General features: G+C 42.8%; 1 protein-coding gene across 3 annotated transcripts in view; it reads right to left on the bottom strand.

Moving 5' to 3' along the window:
• The window catches only part of CASTOR2 (cytosolic arginine sensor for mTORC1 subunit 2), a 256,646-nt gene that overhangs the window by 10,552 nt on the left and 225,586 nt on the right, over positions 1–20,508 (bottom strand). For all 3 annotated transcript variants that reach the window (XM_075589965.1, XM_075589962.1, XM_075589963.1), the window contains 4 exons: positions 10,894–11,087; positions 2,415–2,547; positions 1,887–2,010; positions 618–728 (listed from right to left, as the gene is read on the bottom strand). In XM_075589965.1, coding sequence (XP_075446080.1) covers positions 618–728; positions 1,887–2,010; positions 2,415–2,547; positions 10,894–11,087 — 562 coding nt within the window. The remainder of the gene's footprint in view (positions 1–617; positions 729–1,886; positions 2,011–2,414; positions 2,548–10,893; positions 11,088–20,508) is intronic.

Genomic DNA, 20,508 nt, shown 5'->3' with positions numbered 1-20,508 from the left:
AGGCATAAGCTTATAGGGGTTCATGTTAAAATGGATAAAAAGTAAAAGGTGAGCCACTGTGTGTGCTCATTAGCATGTCATTACCCAGAATCCCTGGCTGCAGTGGAAGCACTGTATGCTAAGTGATAATGGGGAAAGACAGGGTTGCAGACCTGTCTGTGACATGCAAATGCACCACAAGTGCCATCAGAACTCTGGTGACAATTTGCTTGTTTTTGAGCAATGTGAACTTTTGCAAAAATGCATAATTTACGGAAACGTGTCAAAAAGCGCTGGTAAAGACATCAACACCTCGACTCTTTTGCAGATTTCCATCCAGATCAGCTTTCTGCACTTATTCTGTATTCTACTAAAACGTATCCACTTTCAAAATTCAATGAAACAAACAAACAAAAAAAAAAGTGTCAAAGTCTCAGGCGACCATTTTAACATTATTTGACATTATTACGCTAGTTACTATTTTACAAAAGCTAGATAGCAAATTTTGAGCTTTTTGGGCCCTTTTGCAGTAAGTTTTGGAACGTGAATGTCGGCAGCATTGCACATCTCTAGTCGGTAAGAAGTTGGATGCTTGACCAATGTGGGTCGGCGGCCACATCAGCTCAAATGAGCCTCACCTTTGCTGTGTCTGCACATCCATTACCAAGGAGATGTAACCCTCTATGAGGGAAAAGGAGAAGAAGCGTATATGACCAGACTCCTCGCTGCCCACCACCGAATCTTTTACTCTGGAAAAACAAAACATACATCTCTGTAACATGCAATAGTTTCTCTGTGGATGGACATGTAGTGGGGAATGGGGAGGACAGACCGGTTTTCTAAATGTGTTGATTTCTTTGGGGAATGTATTTATTTTCTGCTATGAGCCCAAATTCCATAGCAATCCATAACAGTACTACAGAAATACTCATACGCCAGAATGCTAAATCGACAAGTATCGGACATTTCAGTCTGCCGGACATTGTGCCGGCTAAGATACAGCTCGGTGACCAAAGCATTACCCAAGATCGCACGGAGTGTAAGTAGATGTGGCTGAAATCAAACGGTGATGTAATGAACAGCAACACCTAAGCCATTACACCACGCCTCCTTCCAATAATATGTACTTATGATTTGTGCTTTACTTTTGCTGTAGTTTTGTGACGAGTTTGTTAGGCATGGTACAGGATAAGATCAATAGGAGTATGCTTAACATTTAACAAGAGCGTGTTTTGGCGCTTCAAAGTAAGTTACTCTGGTATCTGAAATATGGAAATTAGACTAATTACTCTGAACCTTTTTACAATCTTCCACCAAGACAGGTTTACACAAGTGAGAAATATATTGTAGAGAGCTGCTAAAAAAAAATGCAATCTGTGTTTTTTTTTTTTAAAGAAAATAACATTTTGGCGATTTTAAAATAGCATTTTATACTGTCTACTGTCACTGCTTGGGCTTTTCTACAGACCAGTGCCAACCGGCATTGTACCAGGTAGGTACAGTATATTTGGTAGCTTCACCTATAGTTCTGGTGTCATGGCATCAGTGGAAACAGAGTACCACTACGTTTCTATTTACATATATACATATGTGAATATTATGGAAAGGAAATAAGATTTATTTTAAAATGTGACTCTCCTTTTCCTATGTTAAAGAATAAACAGAGTGTAATTCCTTTGAGAATGGAGCTCACAAAATGTGGTGTTACAATGTTTAACAGGATCATGCTTATATCATCCGGCGCCCAGGCCATCAAAGTATCTCTACTCTTTAATTAGACACTTTTTTGCCAAGGAGAGCTGAGGTTCTAGCCCTGTGGCCTGCAGAGGGGCTGTTACGACTTGCGTCGCCGGTGACAGGGGATGTGTGGTTTTCTCTGCATGGGCTCCTGTGTTGTTTAAACCTACCCATTGGAGTAAAACATAACATCCATCAGGAGTGTCGCCACAGTCGGAAGGGTGTAGGGATCCAGGCTAGTAACACAAAACATATTACTGGGGCTGGAGAGCGGATGAATGACCGGCCTCTGAACTACAAGACAAAGAAGAATAACAATTAGACTTACTGTTCTAAAACACTCACATGTTTATGTCATTTGAAGGAGCAGTCCCTACAAGCGCAGTAAAAGTACATAAATACCCGCATTCCCATGGCTAACAAAAATGCTTTAAAGGGTTTTTACCATCTCTATGTAATGTTTTTTGGTGATAAGATTTTGTCAGTCGTCAAATCTACAGGAATTTATTTTTTTGTTCTGTTTGTAAAATAATCATATTATTACACAAACAGTTGCACATAATTAGCAGAGGTGCATGAATACTAATCATTCAAATTGTGTGTTTAAATGTTTGACCGCTCCATAGCGCTATATCACATGTAAACTCTTCTGAGCTGAAAGCGCTTGGCATGTTATGGTAAGGCCACATGACTCGTACCGAGCTTGGGTTTCACAAATCCATTTGTTACTACAAGGTTATCAGCAGCTACAGCCTCTCCGTTCACCACTTGCAGGATGGTAAACTCGGCCGCCAGTGTGTGCATCACAAACGGCAGATCCCGCTCGCGTACCTGAGAAAGAGAGAAGGGTTGCAAAAGGTCTCAGTGTCACGTAGCTTTGCTCACATGGACCTCCAGTTTTGTTCAGCTATGCAGCGAGGCTCATGTACACACACACACACACACACACACACACACACACATTTATTTTATTTATAAGCCGTGTTGAAATGTTTATTCTGATCAGAATATTTACCAGATCTGTTGTACGCAAATGTTTAATTTATACATGCAGTTTCCATATTTATTTATAGAAAATAAAAGAACAATGTTAATCAGTTTTATAAAACAAGCTAATATTTGGATTATCAGTTAATATTCCCAAAATACGTAACAAAAACCCGGTGTAAAGCACAAATGTAGTACTAAACTTTTATTTTTTTACTTATACTTTTATAAAATGTTCAAACATAAATGGGAAGGGAAGGGGTACAGAGAGAAAAAAAAAAAAAAAAAAAAGCAGGAAAGGGGGACGTTGCTTCAAAACAAATGTATTGATGCCATCGCGTGAGCTTATAGTGGACGCGACGGCACTACCAAAATCTTTGTAGTCACTAGAATTTGATTTTGCAGAGACGGTCTCCCCATGTGACTACTGCCTATAAGCCAATCACATAGCCCCTCTGCCTTTCCCCTTGCTGACGTCACTCCCCTTGTAGCCAGCGACGTCTCCAAACTGGATTACAACTTTTGCAATTGTGACGTCATCGGTCGCGTCGCCAGCACTATAAGTGCGGCCTTACAATCGACAAAACAGTCAAATTACATATCATACCACATTTTATAACATTTTATCAATGACATATCCTACAACAGGCCTGCCCAACACGCGGCCCCCCTGCACTCATTGTGCGGCCCGCGACGGATTTCCCTGTCCTCCTCCCTCCCGAGCCTCCTCTCCCGCCCACGAGCCGCTATCCCCGCCTCCTCTCCCGGCCGCAAGCCGCTATCCCCCCCTCCTCTCCCGGCCGCGAGCCGCTATCACCCCCTCCTCTCGCGAGCCGCGAGCCCCCCCTCCTTTCACGGCCGCGAGACCCCCCTCCTCTCCCGGCCGCGAGACCCCTCCTCTCCCGCACGGGAGCCGCGAGCCCTGAGCCCCCTCCTCCTCGAGCCTGCTCTCAGGACTGCACGAGTGTGCTAGTCCTGCCTGCTCCGTGAGGTGCCGTTGGGGGGAGGTGAGGTGCAAGGGGGGGGCGGGAGGCGCAAGGGGGAAAGGGAGTGAGGTGCCAGGGGGGGAGATGCAGGGGTTGGGGAGGGGAGGTGAGGTGCAGGGGGGGGCGGTGCAGGGGGTGGGGGGGAGATGCAGGGGGTGGGAGGAGGTGAGGTGCAGGGGGGGAGGTGAGGTGCAGGGGAGTGTGTGAAGTGAGTTGCAGGGGGGAGGAGGGGTGCAGAGGGGGGGGGTGAGGTGCAGGGGGGAGGTATAGTGGGGTGAGGTGCAGGGGGGAGAGTGAAGTGAGGTGCAGGGGGGAGAGTGAAGTGAGGTGCAGGGGGAGGTCTAGTAGGGTGAGGTGCAGGGATGTGAGATGCAGGGGGGAGAGTGAGGTGCAGGGGGTGAGGTGCAGGGGGGTGGGATGTGTGGTCTGGAAGGGGGTATTGTGTGTTATGTGGAGGGGAAGTATTGTGTATGGGTGAGGGGGAGAGATGGGGGTGTGAGATAGAGGGTGAGTCTCGCAAAGGTTGATGATGAGGGGTGTAGGGGGAGATATGAGGATGAGGGGTTCTGGGGGAGATATATGAAGATGATGAGTGCTGGGGGAGATATGAGGATGATGAGGGGTGCTGGGGGAGATATGAGGATGATGGGGTGCTGGGGCAGATATGAGGATGATGAGGGTGCTGGGAGAGATTGATGAGGGGTGCTGGAGGAGATATGAGGATGATGATGATGATGATGATGATGAGAGGTGCTGGGGGAGATATGATGATGATGATTTTACCCGTGCGGCCCGAATCTGTTTTCCTTGGAGCAGTTCGGCCCTTCTCGCTTTAGAAGTTGTGCAGGACTGTCCTACACTCATCACTCCCAGATCCTCTATCCTATTGTGGTCTTACCCCTATCCAAAATCCCAGTTATCCCAGACTCTATCAAACTTCCTTGTGGTGTGATTCAAGAATGAGGTGAGTTTCTCCATTAATTATACATAATTAACCCTTCTAATGACCTCTCTTCTGGAGGGCGGCAGTGTTTTTTCCACGCTGCTGCTACCACGCACCTAGTCGCCGTTAATATATGTCAAATTTATTTCACTGTGTAACAATTTACATCTTCCATAGGCTTAGCCTAGATGATTAAATTGGGTCTAGCGGAACCTTGGTTACCGTCACATCTTTTGTTAATTTCAAAATTTAAGGTTGGAGGAAAGGAAATTTCACCAGCAACAAAGAAAAGGGTTCTTTACAGTAAGGGCAGTTAAAATGTGGAATTCATTACCCATGGAGACTGTGATGGCAGATACAATAGATTTGTTCAAAAAAAGGTTGGACATCTTTTTAGATGGGAAAGGTATACAGGGATATACCAAATAAGTATACATGGGAAGGATGTTGATCCAGGGATTAATCTGATTGCCAATTCTTGGAGTCAGGAAGGAATTTATTTTTCCCCTTAATGGGTTTTTTTGTTTGCCTTCCTCTGGATCAATAAGTAAGTATAGATATAGGATAAAGTATTTGTTGTCTAAATGTAGCATAGGTTGAACTTGATGGACCTACGTCTTTTTTCAACCGCATCTACTATGTAACTATGTAACTATATGTAACTATGACCTCCAGTATGTCTGCATGACTGGGCAAAACCACCATATATATGTGCTAGATCCCCTATCTGTCTGCATCCCCTCCATCATCTATCGGTCGCCTCCGGAAACATTTGCTGTAACCTTTTGGGAGTGTAATACCAGCCTAACAAAATGTAGTAAATATTCTCTTTTGTTACTGTACATATAGAGGTTTTACCCGCGTTATCACATATACCTTCCCAGTCCTCTCTTGTTATTTCAGTCTGGAAATCCAGAGCTCACTGCCCATATATTTAGGGGCCTGGGCTTCCTTTTGGGGGATTAAACCTTGGTACAGGGATGAGATCAGACCTTTTTGATATTTTTTTGTTTGCATAAATCTTCGAATCGTGTGTGAAACCCTGGCGCACAAAATGTCGGACATGCATATATTTAAACACCTCTATGTCTCCAGGTTTCAAAGTCCCGACCCGGAAACACCGGCAAAAACCCTGGATTACCGAATAGGGGTGCAAGTCTAGATGGAGTTGACATAACCTTATATTTCTTTTTGGCCTACTGCCAGATTTTCAGAGTAAACCCGATTACCGGCAGCTCAGGCTGTCTCCCAAGCCCAGTCCTAGAGCTTGACCACAGCAAAGTAGGCAGGACAACCGGGTATTTAAGTGAGCTTTCCAGATCCACCCAAGCATAGGTCCCTCCCGGGGAGTGCCAACAAACCATTTGTTTCAAACGAGAGGCTATATAATATTTTAGAATATTTGGAACCGCTAGACCCCCTCCTTCTTTAGACTCCAGCATAATTGACCTGGCTATTCTCGGTTGTTTATGTTTCCAAATTGCACAATTCTATTTTGGATTTCTTTAATATTTATATATGGGACAGATATTGGTAATGCTTGTGTGACGGTTCACGGATTCCTTCCTCTCCATGTGTCCCCGTCACCGCGCTTTCCCCTGCCTCTGATCTTTCCCCCATGCCTCCTCGTTCTGCTCTCCCTTCCTCCTCCCGCACCCGTACCTCTGCGGCATGCCCTGACGCCCTCCCAGCTGCCGCGCGCGTTCCCCGCAGAGCGCGCGCATGTTCCCAAACACCCGATCCCCTCCGTGGCACTCTCTGCTCGCGGCGTCCCTCTGTCTCCCCTCCGGTCTCAATACCTTCTGCAGTCACTCCTCCGGTTCTCTCTCCTCCCTCGGCGGGCCGCCCTGCGGCGCTCCGCGCGCTTTCTGACGCAGCCTGTGCGCGCGCACCCCAACCTTACAGAGGGCGCATGCACGCGCTCCTCTTGTAAACCTCCCCAGACCTCTGGCTCCGCCCCCCATGCTGTACAGGCCATCTCCCTCTCTGATTTACCCATCTCCTCCCTCTCTCCTTCTCACCTATCCCTGCTGCCTCTCACTCTACCCTCTACTCCTCCTCTCTCTCCCATTGGTGTTCCCTCCTTTATAACCCCTGTCTGTCCTCTCACTCATTGCTCTGCATAGCTTCTTGTGACCCCTGTGTGTGCAGTCCTATGCTTGGCTCTCCTGTCTCTTTCAGCGTTTGTTCCTGTTCCTGCTTATCTTTGGATCTCCCTGGCTTGAACTCTGCTTTGTACTGGATTACCCTGCTCTCTCCTGCCCTTGAACCCTGCGTCCGGATACGACTTTGCTGCCTTCTGTTACCCCTGGACTCTGGCTTACGGACATCACTATCCTGCTCTCTATTGCCCCTGGACTCTGGCACACGGACATCACTATCCGAACTCTGAAACCCAAGGTGTTGCAAGTATATCTTAACCCTTTTTCTACAGGCCCGGCAACGCACTACCACAGTCCGGGCACGCCCTCACTACTGTGGGTGCGTGTTATAACCCTACCCACCTCAGTACTGGGGACTGGCCAGGTCTGCGGGCATACAGGCGTTACAGCTTGGAAATAATATAGCATGTCTGGGGAGGATACTCATCTTAACCGCGGTTATACGCCCTATCAAGGAGATATAGTGAGAACTCCAAGCTTGCAGATCCTTTCTAATCTTTTGGGATAGTTATATTTATATAATGAGTTATAGACCCTAGTAAGGTATATCCCCAAATACTTCAGATGGGTCTTTTCCCACCTATAGTCAAAATGTCGTTTAAGAACCTTGACCTCCTTTTCCATTAACGTTAAATTTAGCACTTCCGATTTTTCCACATTAACTTTATACCCAGACAACCCACCAAACCTCCGAAGAGCGGATTGTAAGGTCGGGTGAGATGTTAATAGGTTAGCTATAGTAAGGATAATATCATCCGCGAAAAGTGATAGTTTGTAACAATTATCTTTTATATTATTCCCTTGTACAGGCATACCCCGGTTTAAGGACACTCACTTTAAGTACACTCGAGAGTAAGTACATATCGCCCAATAGGCAAACTGCAGCTCGCGCATGCGCCTGTCGTCACGTCCTGAACAGCAATAACAGCTCCCTACCTGTACCGAAGCTGTGCGCAAGCGGGGAGACTAAAGAGCCTGTTACAAATGCGTTATATGACGATTGCAGTACAGTACATGCATCGATAAGTGGGGAAAAGGGTAGTGCTTCACTTTAAGTACATTTTCACTTTACATACATGCTTCGGTCCCATTGCGTACGCTAATGCGGGGTATGCCTGTATATATGAGGAAGCTCTGAATGTGGCGCAAGGGGTTCGATTGTCAAGGCAAAGAGAAGAGGAGAGGGGGGGCACCCCTGTCTAGTCCCGTTCTTAATTGTTATCAGATTCCTCTCCCACCCTGGGATCCTTGAGTGGCGTTGCCGTCTGATAGAGGGCCCGGACCCCTTGTAAAAAGAACCCGAAAATCCAAATGCCTCCAGCATCTTCTCTAGAAAATCCCATCTTATCGTATCAAAAGCCTTCTCCGCATCCAGGCTCAACAACACTGCTTTCGTCTTAAATTTATGTATCTGATCTATCACATTAATAAGTTTCCTTTGGTTATCCGATGCCTGGCGTTCGTTTACAAAACCTACCTGGTCATAGTGGATTAATCTAGGAAGTATTGGGATCAACCTGTTAACCAAGATTTTATTATATTATAGTTAGTGAGCTTGTGCTCAGCAGGGAGTTCACAGTAGCAGTTTGGGAGCATAATCGTATCGGTCCCAAGTAAACTCCCAATCCAATATGTATGGAGGAGCTAGGCAGTACAGAGTGATGGGACACTGATCCTGAAGAACAGTGTGTAGTCCCACCATAGGCCCACTTGAGATGGGGCGCTATGGACACCATGCAGGAGATTGCTATGATAACTATTACTAAAGAAACAAGCAAGACTACCTCCCCAGCGTAGGAGTGAAAGCTACAAGGGGAAGAAGCACAGAGTAACCATATTGTTTGTGACAAACTAATGTCTGAAGTGAAGTCTGTTTTTTATGGCGAGTATTATCAACTGATGTAAATAAAGCTCTTGTTTGTACTAACGGAGCGCTCATCATTATTCTACCTGCATATCCACACCCAGCCTGCATGGAGCCATCATCCTAAACATATATGACAGACTGAACACAGCCATGTATATATATATATATATATATATATATATATATATATATATATATATATATATATATATATATCCAACTCGGATACTCAGTGGAAGTGCTGTGTGCTGGGTGATAATGGGGAAAGATAGGGTTGCAGACCTGTCTAAGACATGCAGGTGAGCACACAGTAATATTTCCAATTGCTATATGCTTTGCTGTGGAGGGTTTTTGTCACTTTTTTTTAACTCAACAAATATATATTTATTTATTGTTTTTATATATATATATATATATATATATATATATATATATATATTTGGACAAACAAAAGAAAAAAGCTGCGCCTCTGAATTTCAGTGTTAAATAAATCTAAAAATAAATCTGAAAATTGTGTGCTAAAGATTAATCAATGATAATGTACATATAAATAATAATAAATAAATAAAAATGTGAATCGGTCCACTCCAGCGCTTTGTGATGACGTAATGTCAATGCGTCCGACGTGATGACGCTCCCTGACGCGTTTCGTCACTCACGGGTAACTTCCCGCTGGAGTGGACCGATCCATGCGCTGGTGCTACAGAGGCCTGGTAACACGGAGCCACTTTCTTTGACTCTTCAACAATATCATACATCCACTGGCCCTGGACATCTGCTGGGACGTTGGCCCATCCTGTTTTGAGATCGGTTATTTCCCCAGGACAGAAAGCAGCAACCGGATGGTGGTGATTATTATCACGCAATGCCTATTTTATCTGTACTATTGTGAGTGCATTTTTACACCCCCCCTTCCCCTCATTAAATATACTATTTTACGCTATGGGGCGTGCGCTCTCTCCTCTTTTTTCCTTCTATATATATATTTGTTGATGTACAAAGTTACACAGTGGTATTAACTCAAAAAAGTTAATGTCTAAGGCCGCAATTATACAGCGCGCGATGACGCTCGCGTGTGCGCCAACCACAAATTGCCTAATGCCTATGAGGCCGCTCCTAGTGCGTGCGTGCACGACAGAGTGCGATGGCGCAACCGCGATTTGAAGAGACAGAACATTTTGTCTTTTCAAGCACTGACGCGTGACGTCCACGTCACATGAGCGGTTCAGCCAATGAGGACGAACCAACTTCGTGACGCATCCGCCACGCCTCCCCAATCTCCTGCATTAAAGTTCACAGATCGCTGGGGTTGCAGGAGTGCGCAGGGCTACGCGCTCCGTCGCGCAGGTAGCATAATCTTAGCCTAAGATATTATTCTGTACCAATTGTCCTTTTCCATAATTACTTCATCAGAAAATAAACTATACAAAAACCTAGCTGGATCAGCACTCAAAATGACTTGCGTTTTGCTTTCGGTCTCACCAAGTTTCTTCTATAAAGCTGCAGTTCAAGGAATGTCCAACATCTGGGTTTTTTTTTTTTTTTTTTTTTTTTTTTAATAAATCAGTTCTGTACTATGAGAAAATACTAATAGCATTTAAAAAATAATAATATTTTAAAGACATTTTTTATGTATTCTAATGTAACAAGCATTTTTGTTTCTATAGCAACCATTTACAAAGTCACATTCCCTTCTGAAACAGGCTCTAGCTCTTGATCTCTGCTCGCTCTCTATCAGTGCAACAATTGTATCTAGTGACTGCCTGGTCACATGATCTTCCACACTGAACTTTGCATTTTGGGTCCTCTTCTGCTGCACTGACAGAGATTGAATGAACCCCGAGCCGAATCTTCAGAGATCATAGGAGAACGGATCGATCGGCAACCTGGCTAATCACTTCTCAGTGTACAGATTGTATTGATGCACATACAGTAAACGGCAGCTTTAATGTACTGTATCAAAAAAGCAGCAATACAGAAAAAAAATCAGCACAGGCAGGGAGAGGAAATGTTAGCAGACACACACTGCTATATGTGCACAATAGAGCAATGTTTCAAGGCCCCCTGGCCCCTTCGTCAGGCTTAATGGTGAGTGCAAGTTCTTTCTATTTGTTATCAAATCAATTATAGAAACAAAAACATATACTAAAAAACTAAATTCATAGAACTTAAATAATTATTTGAGGAAAAAAAATTGAAATGAATAATAAATGTCTGAAAAAGCATTCTTACCAATATAAAGTCGGTTTGATAGGTGGACAGCATAAATACAGAGATGTTCTGGTCTGCCAACGGTGCGATTACCGACTTGGCAATTTTGGTCACTCCGATGGGTTGAGAACTGGAGGAGCTGCCACCTCCCGATACCACATTGAGGGCTAACCATGTTGCGTCTGCTACACTCAGGTGTTCTGAGGAAGGGAGTTCTGAAAGCAAACAAGACAAAGCTTCCATTAAAAGGTGCATTCTCATTAAGAGACTAAGGCCCATATTTACTAAGCGGTGCAATGTCATAGGATACCCAATAAAGACGGAAGACAACTCACTGTCCATTCAAGTGAAAGGAGTCTTCCGGCGCAAGGTGGTGTCCCATGGCTTAGCACCACTTAATAACAATATACAACAGATTGTGTTTCATTTTAACATTTCCCATAAAGAAGAGAACCACAACACAGTTAATTGGGCAATAAAGCAATTTACTTCCTATGAGAGAAGGTGGAAGACATTATTTAGACGTCTCACAAAAAGAAAACTATGGGCCATATGGATCAAGAGAAGCACATTAGGAGATTGCTCTTAAAACAGTGACAAAATAGGTAATTTTGCATCAATGTACCAAGGACCTATGATCCAATTTGCTACGCATGAGCCATTGCGTGTTCTGGAGGAGTTAGAGGAGATAGACCAGAAATATATTATAATTAAATGTGTCACAATGTGGGGCTATAAATGGCGCAGTTTCTTCCATATTTGCACCAAATAAATCGGCCAGGTTTAGGGAGACTTTAATCTCTTCACCTAAGGCCATGTTTATACCGAAAAACGTGCGTGGCGTCGCTTGGAGTGAAGTAGCATACATACAATTGAAGTGCTCATACCAAATGGCGACGGTCACGTCACGCACCGTACTGCAAAGCGGACGGCTGTGGAAGAGACTTCCAAATGAGTTATTCTCCGTCAACGGCCGTGTCACGTGAGCGCTTCAGCCAACGAAGGCGAATTGCTCACGGCCACGCCTCCTCTGCCCTGTCTCCCTGGTATAATCAAGATGCTGCTCGGCGGCAGCGCAGGGTGACGTCACAGAATAGCGCTGCTGCCTTGCAGCCCTTGGTATAATGTCAGCCTAAGGAATTGGTGCCAAATGTACGAAACAAACTTAAAGAAGCAACACCACCCAGAGCTCCATCTTAACCCCTCAGACACTTAACACTTCAAAAGCTTATATCTCCTGAACGAAGCACCAGATATTAGAAATAAAATAAAGCGTTGGGGAGGGAAATAAATCTCTCAAATACAAGTAAATGGAAAAATGTTGATTAGGGCAGACAGCTGCTTTAACAAGTTACATTCATTTGCCTCCAGCGCATTGTGATGCAGATGGAACTTTACGCTGCACGTTTTGGAGGAAATTGCATACTACATTGCAATCTTAATACATATTCCCCTGTATCTTACAGGCAGATATGTCTGGAACTCGACAGCAGGTACATCCTTCAAGATGCTTCACCGAGGTATGTTTCGTTTTCAACTACATTCCGGGAAGGCACAAGAAGACAAAGTGATTTACCCAAAAGCCGCACACACTGGCCCAGGCGGGATTTGAACGAACACACACACACACACACACACACACACACACACACACACACACACACACACACACACACACACACACACACACACACACACACACACACACACACACACACACACTAGTTTATTTAAAGGTGTAGTTCCCTGCAATATGATCTATTTTGAAAGTGAGCTTAGTGTTATGCCCCGTAGAGCAGACTACCAACCTCATTTCCCAACCCCATCTTTTCTTGATTTGATTTTAATTTGCATAAAAAATGCCCAAAGCCTGCAGCAGTGTTTTCACATGGCAACCTCTGCTGTTTATCCTCACCTTCTCCACTTGACCAGGGGTGGCTGGGAGTATAGCAGTGGGACCAATACACTGTGTGCGCGGAGGGCCTCCTACGTCATGTGACGTCAAGGCAACGCGCCACAATTTGACTTTGTATGGCAGCAGGAGACGCCAGCACTTGCACTCCACCCCTTGTCCAACTCCGTTAATCACAGTTTAAATGTTGTTGTGGTCAATTGAACTACCACAACATTTAAAAGTTTGATCACAAAAGTTGGGCCGGCGAACAGAGTGGGGCTTCTAAGTGCGAGGCCAGGTGCATTCTCTTGACAAAGCCCCATAGGGGTGAAACACGTTAGTTTTACAGGGGACTTATCCCTTTGTATCCATTTTTTGTTTGACTTAAATAAACATATTTTTTCTGCAATAGCACAGTCCAGCCTTATACTTTTGTCTAGCGGTGCCCGCTGACTTTCTCTCTTCATTGAGAGGTTTTTCTTCTCACCGATGGCTAGGGTTGCCAGGTGGCTTCTCCAAAAATACTGGACTCAATGGTGAAAGGTGCATCAGGTCACTATGTCTAGGATGGAGGGGGGAGGGGAATGAAACAGATAATGAACTAAATGGAATAGATGAGGATACAAGGTTGTATGGTGGTAGAATGAGGGCAAGTGCAAGTTTGACAAGCAGTGAGATACCCATAGTAAATAGAGATAATACTAGAAAACTTCTAAAGACTAAACCAAGTGGGAGCAGAAAGGAAGGAGCAGATAAGATAATAGTACAGGCTGAAAAAAAACTTAAATGCATACTTGCTAATGCAAGAAGCCTGACAGATAAAATGGGGGAGCTTAAATTAATAGCTGCAAGGGAGCATAGGCATTACTGAAACATGGTGGGATGAAACTCATGACTGGACAGTTAATTTAGAGGGTTATTCTCTTTTTCGGAAGGATCGAACAAATAGAACGGGAGGTGGAGTATGTTTATATGTTAAACCGGATCTAAAACCTATTATAAGGGATGATATCTATGAAGGGAATGATGAAAATGTAGAGACCTTGTGGATAGAAATTAGCAGTGGAAGTAAAAGTATAAAGAAAATGTTTGTGGGAATATGCTATAAACCACCAAATATCTGTGAGATTGAGGAAGCTAAAATACTTTTGCAAATGGAGAAGGCATCAAAACTGGGTCATGTTTGCATAATGGGGGATTTTAATTATCCAGACATAGACTGGGGCAATGAGATTAGCGTTACAACAAAGGGAAACAGGTTTTTGGGGGTGCTTAAAGATAATTATATGACCCAAATTATTGAGGAACCAACCAGGAGAGGGGCAGTTCTGGATTTGGTCATATCAAACAATGTAGAAGTAATAACAAATATTCAAGTCCTGGAACATTTGGAAACAAATTATCAAAAAACAGATTACTTGGGTTCAACAAAAACTTTAAACTTTAGAAAGTCAGATTTTAATAAACTGAGGTCTAATCTAGTAGTAATACACTGGGATGATGTTTTTGCAAGGAAAAATGTAGAAGATAAATGGGCAGTCTTTAAAACATTGTTAGAAAAGCACACTTATCAGTGTATACCATTGGGTAATAAGTATAAAAGAAATAAGTCAAAACCAATGTGGCTAAATAAACAGGTAGGGGAGGAAATGGACAAGAAGAGGAAGGCGTTTAGATTCTTTAAGTCAGAAGGGACAGAGACATCGTATCAGAATTATAAGGAATGTAACAAAAATTGCAAAAGGGCAATCAAATTAGCAAAAATGGATAATGAAAAAAGGATTGCAATAGAAAGTAAGGTCAACCCTAAAAAGTTCTTTAAGTACCTTAATAACAAAAAAATGAGAAAAGAAAATATAGGACCCTTTCAGTGTGCGATGGGTAGGCAGATTATTGTAGATAAGGAAAAAGTAGAGGTATTAAACAAATTATTTGCCTCTGTGTTTACCAGGGAAGAATCAAATTCAATAGTAGTGTCGCAGGAGGAAGCCACAACCTCCATATTAATGAACAATTGGTTAACTGAGGAAGAAGTTCATAAGCGACTTGAAAAAATTAATGTAAATAAGGCACCTGGCCCCGATGGCATACATCCAAGAGTTCTCAAGGAGTTAAGCTCAGTAATAGCAAAACCATAATATTTAATATTCAAGGACTCCATTTCCACAGGCTCAGTACCACAAGATTGGCGTAAAGCAGATGTGGTGCCTATATTTAAAAAAGGAGCTAGATCACACCCGGGGAATTACAGACCTGTAAGCCTGACTTCAATAGTAGGGAAACTACTTGAAGGTTTAATACGGGATAATATTCAGGAATACCTAATGGAAAACAAAATTATTAGTAATAGTCAGCATGGATTTATGAAGGATAGATCATGCCAAACTAACCTTATTTGTTTCTTTGAGGAGGTAAGTAGGAATTTAGACCAGGGTAATGCAGTTGATGTGGTCTACTTAGATTTTGCAAAGGCTTTTGATACGGTTTCACACAAGAGGTTGGTGTACAAAATAAAGAAAATTGGACTCAGTAATAATATATGCACCTGGATTGAAAACTGGTTAAAGGACAGACAACAGAGGGTTGTCATAAATGGAACTTTTTCAGGTTGGGCTAAAGTCGTGAGTGGAGTACCTCAAGGATCGGTACTGGGACCCCTGCTTTTTAACTTGTTTATTAATGACCTTGAGGTTGGGATCGAGAGCAAAGTCTCCATCTTTGCTGATGATACTAAATTGTGTAAGGTAATAGAATCAGAGCAGGATGTAATTTTTCTTCAGAAGGACTTGGAGAGACTGGAAACGTGGGCAGGTAAATGGCAGATGAGGTTTAATACAGATAAATGTAAGGTTATGCATTTGGGATGCAAGAATAAAAAGGCGACTTACAAATTAAATGGAGATATATTGGGGGAATCCTTGATGGAGAAGGATTTAGGAGTGCTTGTAGACAGCAGGCTTAGCAATAGTGCCCAATGTCATGCAGTAGCTGCAAAGGCAAACAAGATCTTATCTTGCATCAAACGGGCAATGGATGGAAGGGAAGTAAACATAATTATGCCCCTTTACAAAGCATTAGTAAGACCACACCTTGAATATGGAGTACAATTTTGGGCACCAATCCTAAGAAAAGACATTATGAAACTAGAGAGAGTGCAGAAAAGAGCCACCAAATTAATAAAGGGGATGGACATTCTAATTTATGAGGAGAGGCTAGCTAAATTAGATTTATTTACATTAGAAAAGAGGCGTCTAAGAGGGGATATGATAACTATATACAAATATATTCAGGGACAATACAAGGAGCTTTCAAAAGAACTATTCATCCCACGGGCAGTACAAAGGACTCGGGGCCATCCCTTAAGGTTGGAGGAAAGGAAATTTCACCAGCAACAAAGGAAAGGGTTCTTTACATTAAGGTCAGTTAAAATGTGGAATTCATTACCCATGGAGACTGTGATGGCAGATACAATAGATTTGTTCAAAAAAAGGTTGGACATCTTTTTAGATGGGAAAGGTATACAGGGATATACCAAATAAGTATACATGGGAAGGATGTTGATCCAGGGATTCATCCGATTGCCAATTCTTGGAGTCAGGAAGGAATTCATTTTTCCCCTTAATGGGGTTTTTTGTTTGCCTTCCTCTGGATCAATAAGTAAGTATAGATATAGGATAACGTATCTGTTGCCTAAATTTAGCATAGGTTGAACTTGATGGACGTACGTCTTTTTTCAACCTCATCTACTATGTAACTATGTCAAGGGACGAAAATACCGGACACATACATGTCCAGTATTACAGTACCTCTCATTTTTTACTGGACAGAGTATCCAAATACAGGACAGTCCAGTTCAATACCGGACACCTGGCAACCCTACCGATGGCACATCAAGTTGTCCCTGCCACCAGGCAGCACAGATCTGGTTTTCATGCAAACTACAAAGGATCGTGGCAGAAAAAAGGTCTTCTCAGATAAGGTTCCTTCAGGTCTACTGATGACTGACGTCATTAAGTGAGAGTGGATAAGCCACCATATGAATTTAGGTTTTGACTAGGTTTGCAGCAATAAGATACATAGTAGAAAAAATATCAGCGAAAAAACTAGAGGTAAAAACTGACTTCCTACTATACAGTACTGTAAATAAAACATGCAAGGGAACAGCCCCATTTAAGACTAACTCTACCTTTAGACGATTAAGCCTCACACTTTTTTAATACAGTATCACATTACATTATCAATTCCTTTTCCTTTGACAGACCTCAAAAACCCAGAGTGAGAGAGTTTATATATACAGTCACAATTGAAAATGACTTTTTCTTAGTGCTTTCAACTTCAAAATCACCCAAATATTTCTATTTGTTTTTAGTTCACCTCTTTCGCATAAGAGGCGTCTGCAACACACTGTTCTGCAAATGTATTGCCCGCTATGCCGTTAGTGATTGTGTCAAATCTATATATTGTTTCATTTCAAATTTTTAAAAACGTCCCTGAAGTTCTTCCATACTCAATCAGAATATACTTTCTCCACTTCTTCTCTCTATTATGCTGTACGAAAACCTGCTTACACAAAGAGAGGGGATCAGAACCAGCGGTGTGAAAAGATGAGTCTTATACTCAAGGTCAAAAGGAAATTGAGGCAATGTATCCCAGACATTTTATTTTTCTCAGAGCACAATTACTAAACACAAACAGATTTCTGATTTATTTGTTTGAATTGTGATACTAACATGAAGGCACCTTTGAATCAGGGCTCCAGTAAAAAGCCAGCAATGAATGCTGAAAAAAAATTATAGCAATATCAGAAATCAGCAACATTAAACGGTGTACACAAAAGCAGTTTATATTTCCAGGAAAAGGTTTTCCACAATAAACGAGTGTGTCCAAACATTTCCACTGAAGCACAACGATACATCAAGGGTATCTGATAATGATGAAAGTATTGAAGTTCTTCTTATACAAAACTAGGATCTTTTTAGCGATTGCGAATCCTGCATTAAGCTGCTGGCTCATTCAGGGCCGTTCCAACAAACAGTACTAAGCCATGTTGTTTGGATGCAATCCGGATGACCTACATTTTTTGGAAGGCGGGCTGGTGTGACAGAGTTTTATATTCCTCAGCCTGCTTTCCAGGTGAACAGATGTCTGAATTATTACATAGATTTGTCAGTGCACAGCACCTGGCAGATATGCACCCCAGGCATATAGAGAGTACTTAATATGTACAAGCATGCCGACTGCAACAACCTCGGGCTGCCCGAGTTGCTTTTCTGCCTACACATGGGAGGCATAATGATATATACACCATAGACAAGGTCTCTATGTAATTGTTAAGCTTAAAATTCAACATATTACATTGGCACCAAAAGAGGATTTGTGAACGTGTACCTCTTCGCTTCAGTGTATCAAGGTGATCTTTTTAATCTGGGGATTTGTTATGTGGAGCAACAGAAGGAGTTAGAGAACAACGTTAAACATATTAGAAAAGGATGTAACAAATGCTGCTTCTGGAGCAGTCATCTCCTCTAAATAAAAATGTGTTTCTTACATTTGACACAGCCAAGAACATCGTGACAATATTTTCTAGGCGTTTAATACACTATCCCAAAGTGAGTCTTTCTGCAAGCTCTTTTAGTGATGCAGGGACAGAATGGCATTGTTTGTGTGGACTAGCCACCAAAAAAGGGGGCTACCTGTGCCTGCCTCATCACCAACATATTTTGTAGACTCATGTAGACTTAATGAAGTCACCAAAATGAATTTGACTAACAAAACCTGTGTCATTATATTTTTGTATTTGTTATACAGTGGCGGCCGCCTTTATTTTCCTTTAATTTAAAATCGCGGGCTGATGCGGGCCGTTTTCGGCGCCTGTGGGCATTTCTATTGTTTATAGGCGCTTTCATTGTCTAGCGCTATTAGCGCTATTAGCGCTATCAGCTGATTTCGGGCCGCGCGGAGAAGGCCCGTGACAGTCAGAAAACATCCCCGCATTTTTCCCGGTAAGTTGGATAGGAGGGGCCGCAGCAGTACATACCTAATATAAAAGTGGATAAGATTTCCTAACACGCACTAATGATTTATCAAATGAGCCATTGGTCTTTAAGTTCTGGTGTTAGCTGCACGTTCCAGGACAGGTGGCACAGCGAATGCTCCACACACACACGGGCAGAAATAGGGACAATGGGTGAACATGGCTCACCTGCTCAACTTGCCCCATCACTGCCGGTGCAATGCATTACAGGTGCCTCTAAGGCTGCGCTTATAGTGCCGGCGACAGCGATGCCGCATCAAAACAAATGTATTGGCGCCGTCGCGTGCGCTTCTAGTAGGAGCGGCGCGACGGCTTGGTCGCGATCGCTGGAAGTCACTTCAATTTGATTTTTCCAGCGACCGCAGTGCGACGTCAGCGTTGCTGGCACTATAAGTGCAGCCTTACAGCGAAGGGGATAATGGGTAAAGACATAAAACATAAGTACTGTACTTGATAAATAGGTACAGCTTGAGGGTATGCTACTCTTTTAAAAATGTATGTTAACTTGCAGCACTGATCCTGGGCACTTTAGAGAATGTTACCGTGCACCTCACAACTGGAACAACCTACCAGAGACTCTCAAAGCCGCCTCCATGCTAAATTCTTTTAAGACTTCAGCAGTCTCACATTTTAATCTTGTCTGTAACTGTTACATACGCCCATAATCATATATTATCTCTAACTGTTCATTAAATGCCTGTACATGGAATGTATAACCTCTGTTCATTTAATGTACATGTATTGTCACAATAACTCTGTGCCCAGGTAGGGTTGCCAGGTGGCTTCTCCAAAAATACTGGACACAATGGTGAAAGGTGAGACACGCTCGAGACAGGCACACATACACACACCTTGCTCACCTCTCCCCGCGGTTTCCTCCTCTCCTTGGCCCCACCCCCAGGCTCCTGACACCACCGCCTCCTGCATTACCCAGCAGCAGCCAATAAGGATGGAGGAAACAATTTTACTGGACAGTTCGGTTCAATACTGGACACCTGGAAACTCTATGCCCAGGACATGCTTTATGCTGTATTATTTAATAGTAAAACATTTTATAAATAAAAATAAATAATAAAATGTTTGTTGCCACTATCTTGTCTGACACAGATACAAACCAATTAACCAGAGAGTAGATTTGTTCTGTGTAAAAAATAAAACCACCTGGAAGACTTATGCTGGCAGGATTAATGCTACTGTTCTGACCACCGCCTGAAACCACATTGTGGTAGTGCACTTATTTTTATCTACTTGTTTGTTTTAGGAGAACGAAAAAAACTCAGGTTTTGCCTTGTTTAATATCATTACGAGCACTGTACACTAATTATTGCCTGGGAGTCGTTTATAAATGATGTTAGTCCCTTTTTGAGCCTGTACGTGAGGTGATCTGATTCAGTCTCTTTGGAATGTGGACAATAAGACCACGTGCCCCCAGAAGGCTCCAAAACAGATCAAAAGTATATAATGTCAACAGTGATCAAAAGTAGTGCTGTGATAGGCTTCAAAAATGTTTTACATTGATTTAACATTGAGGAAAAGCTATTCGGACCACTTAATTTTTTTTTAATAATAATAGTATTTTATCTTGAAAAACAGAAATGAAGGCTCTCTAAAATAATACCATTTTCTCTAAACAGAAAAAGAAATGTAACCTCAGAGTTACCAACATAAATGAAACATTTCAAACTTTCATCATATTTCAATGCACTTG

Source organism: Ascaphus truei, chromosome 3 (genome assembly GCF_040206685.1).
Source record: "Ascaphus truei isolate aAscTru1 chromosome 3, aAscTru1.hap1, whole genome shotgun sequence".
NCBI classification, from domain to species: domain Eukaryota; kingdom Metazoa; phylum Chordata; class Amphibia; order Anura; family Ascaphidae; genus Ascaphus; species Ascaphus truei.
This window is presented reverse-complemented; position numbering and strand designations above follow the sequence as displayed.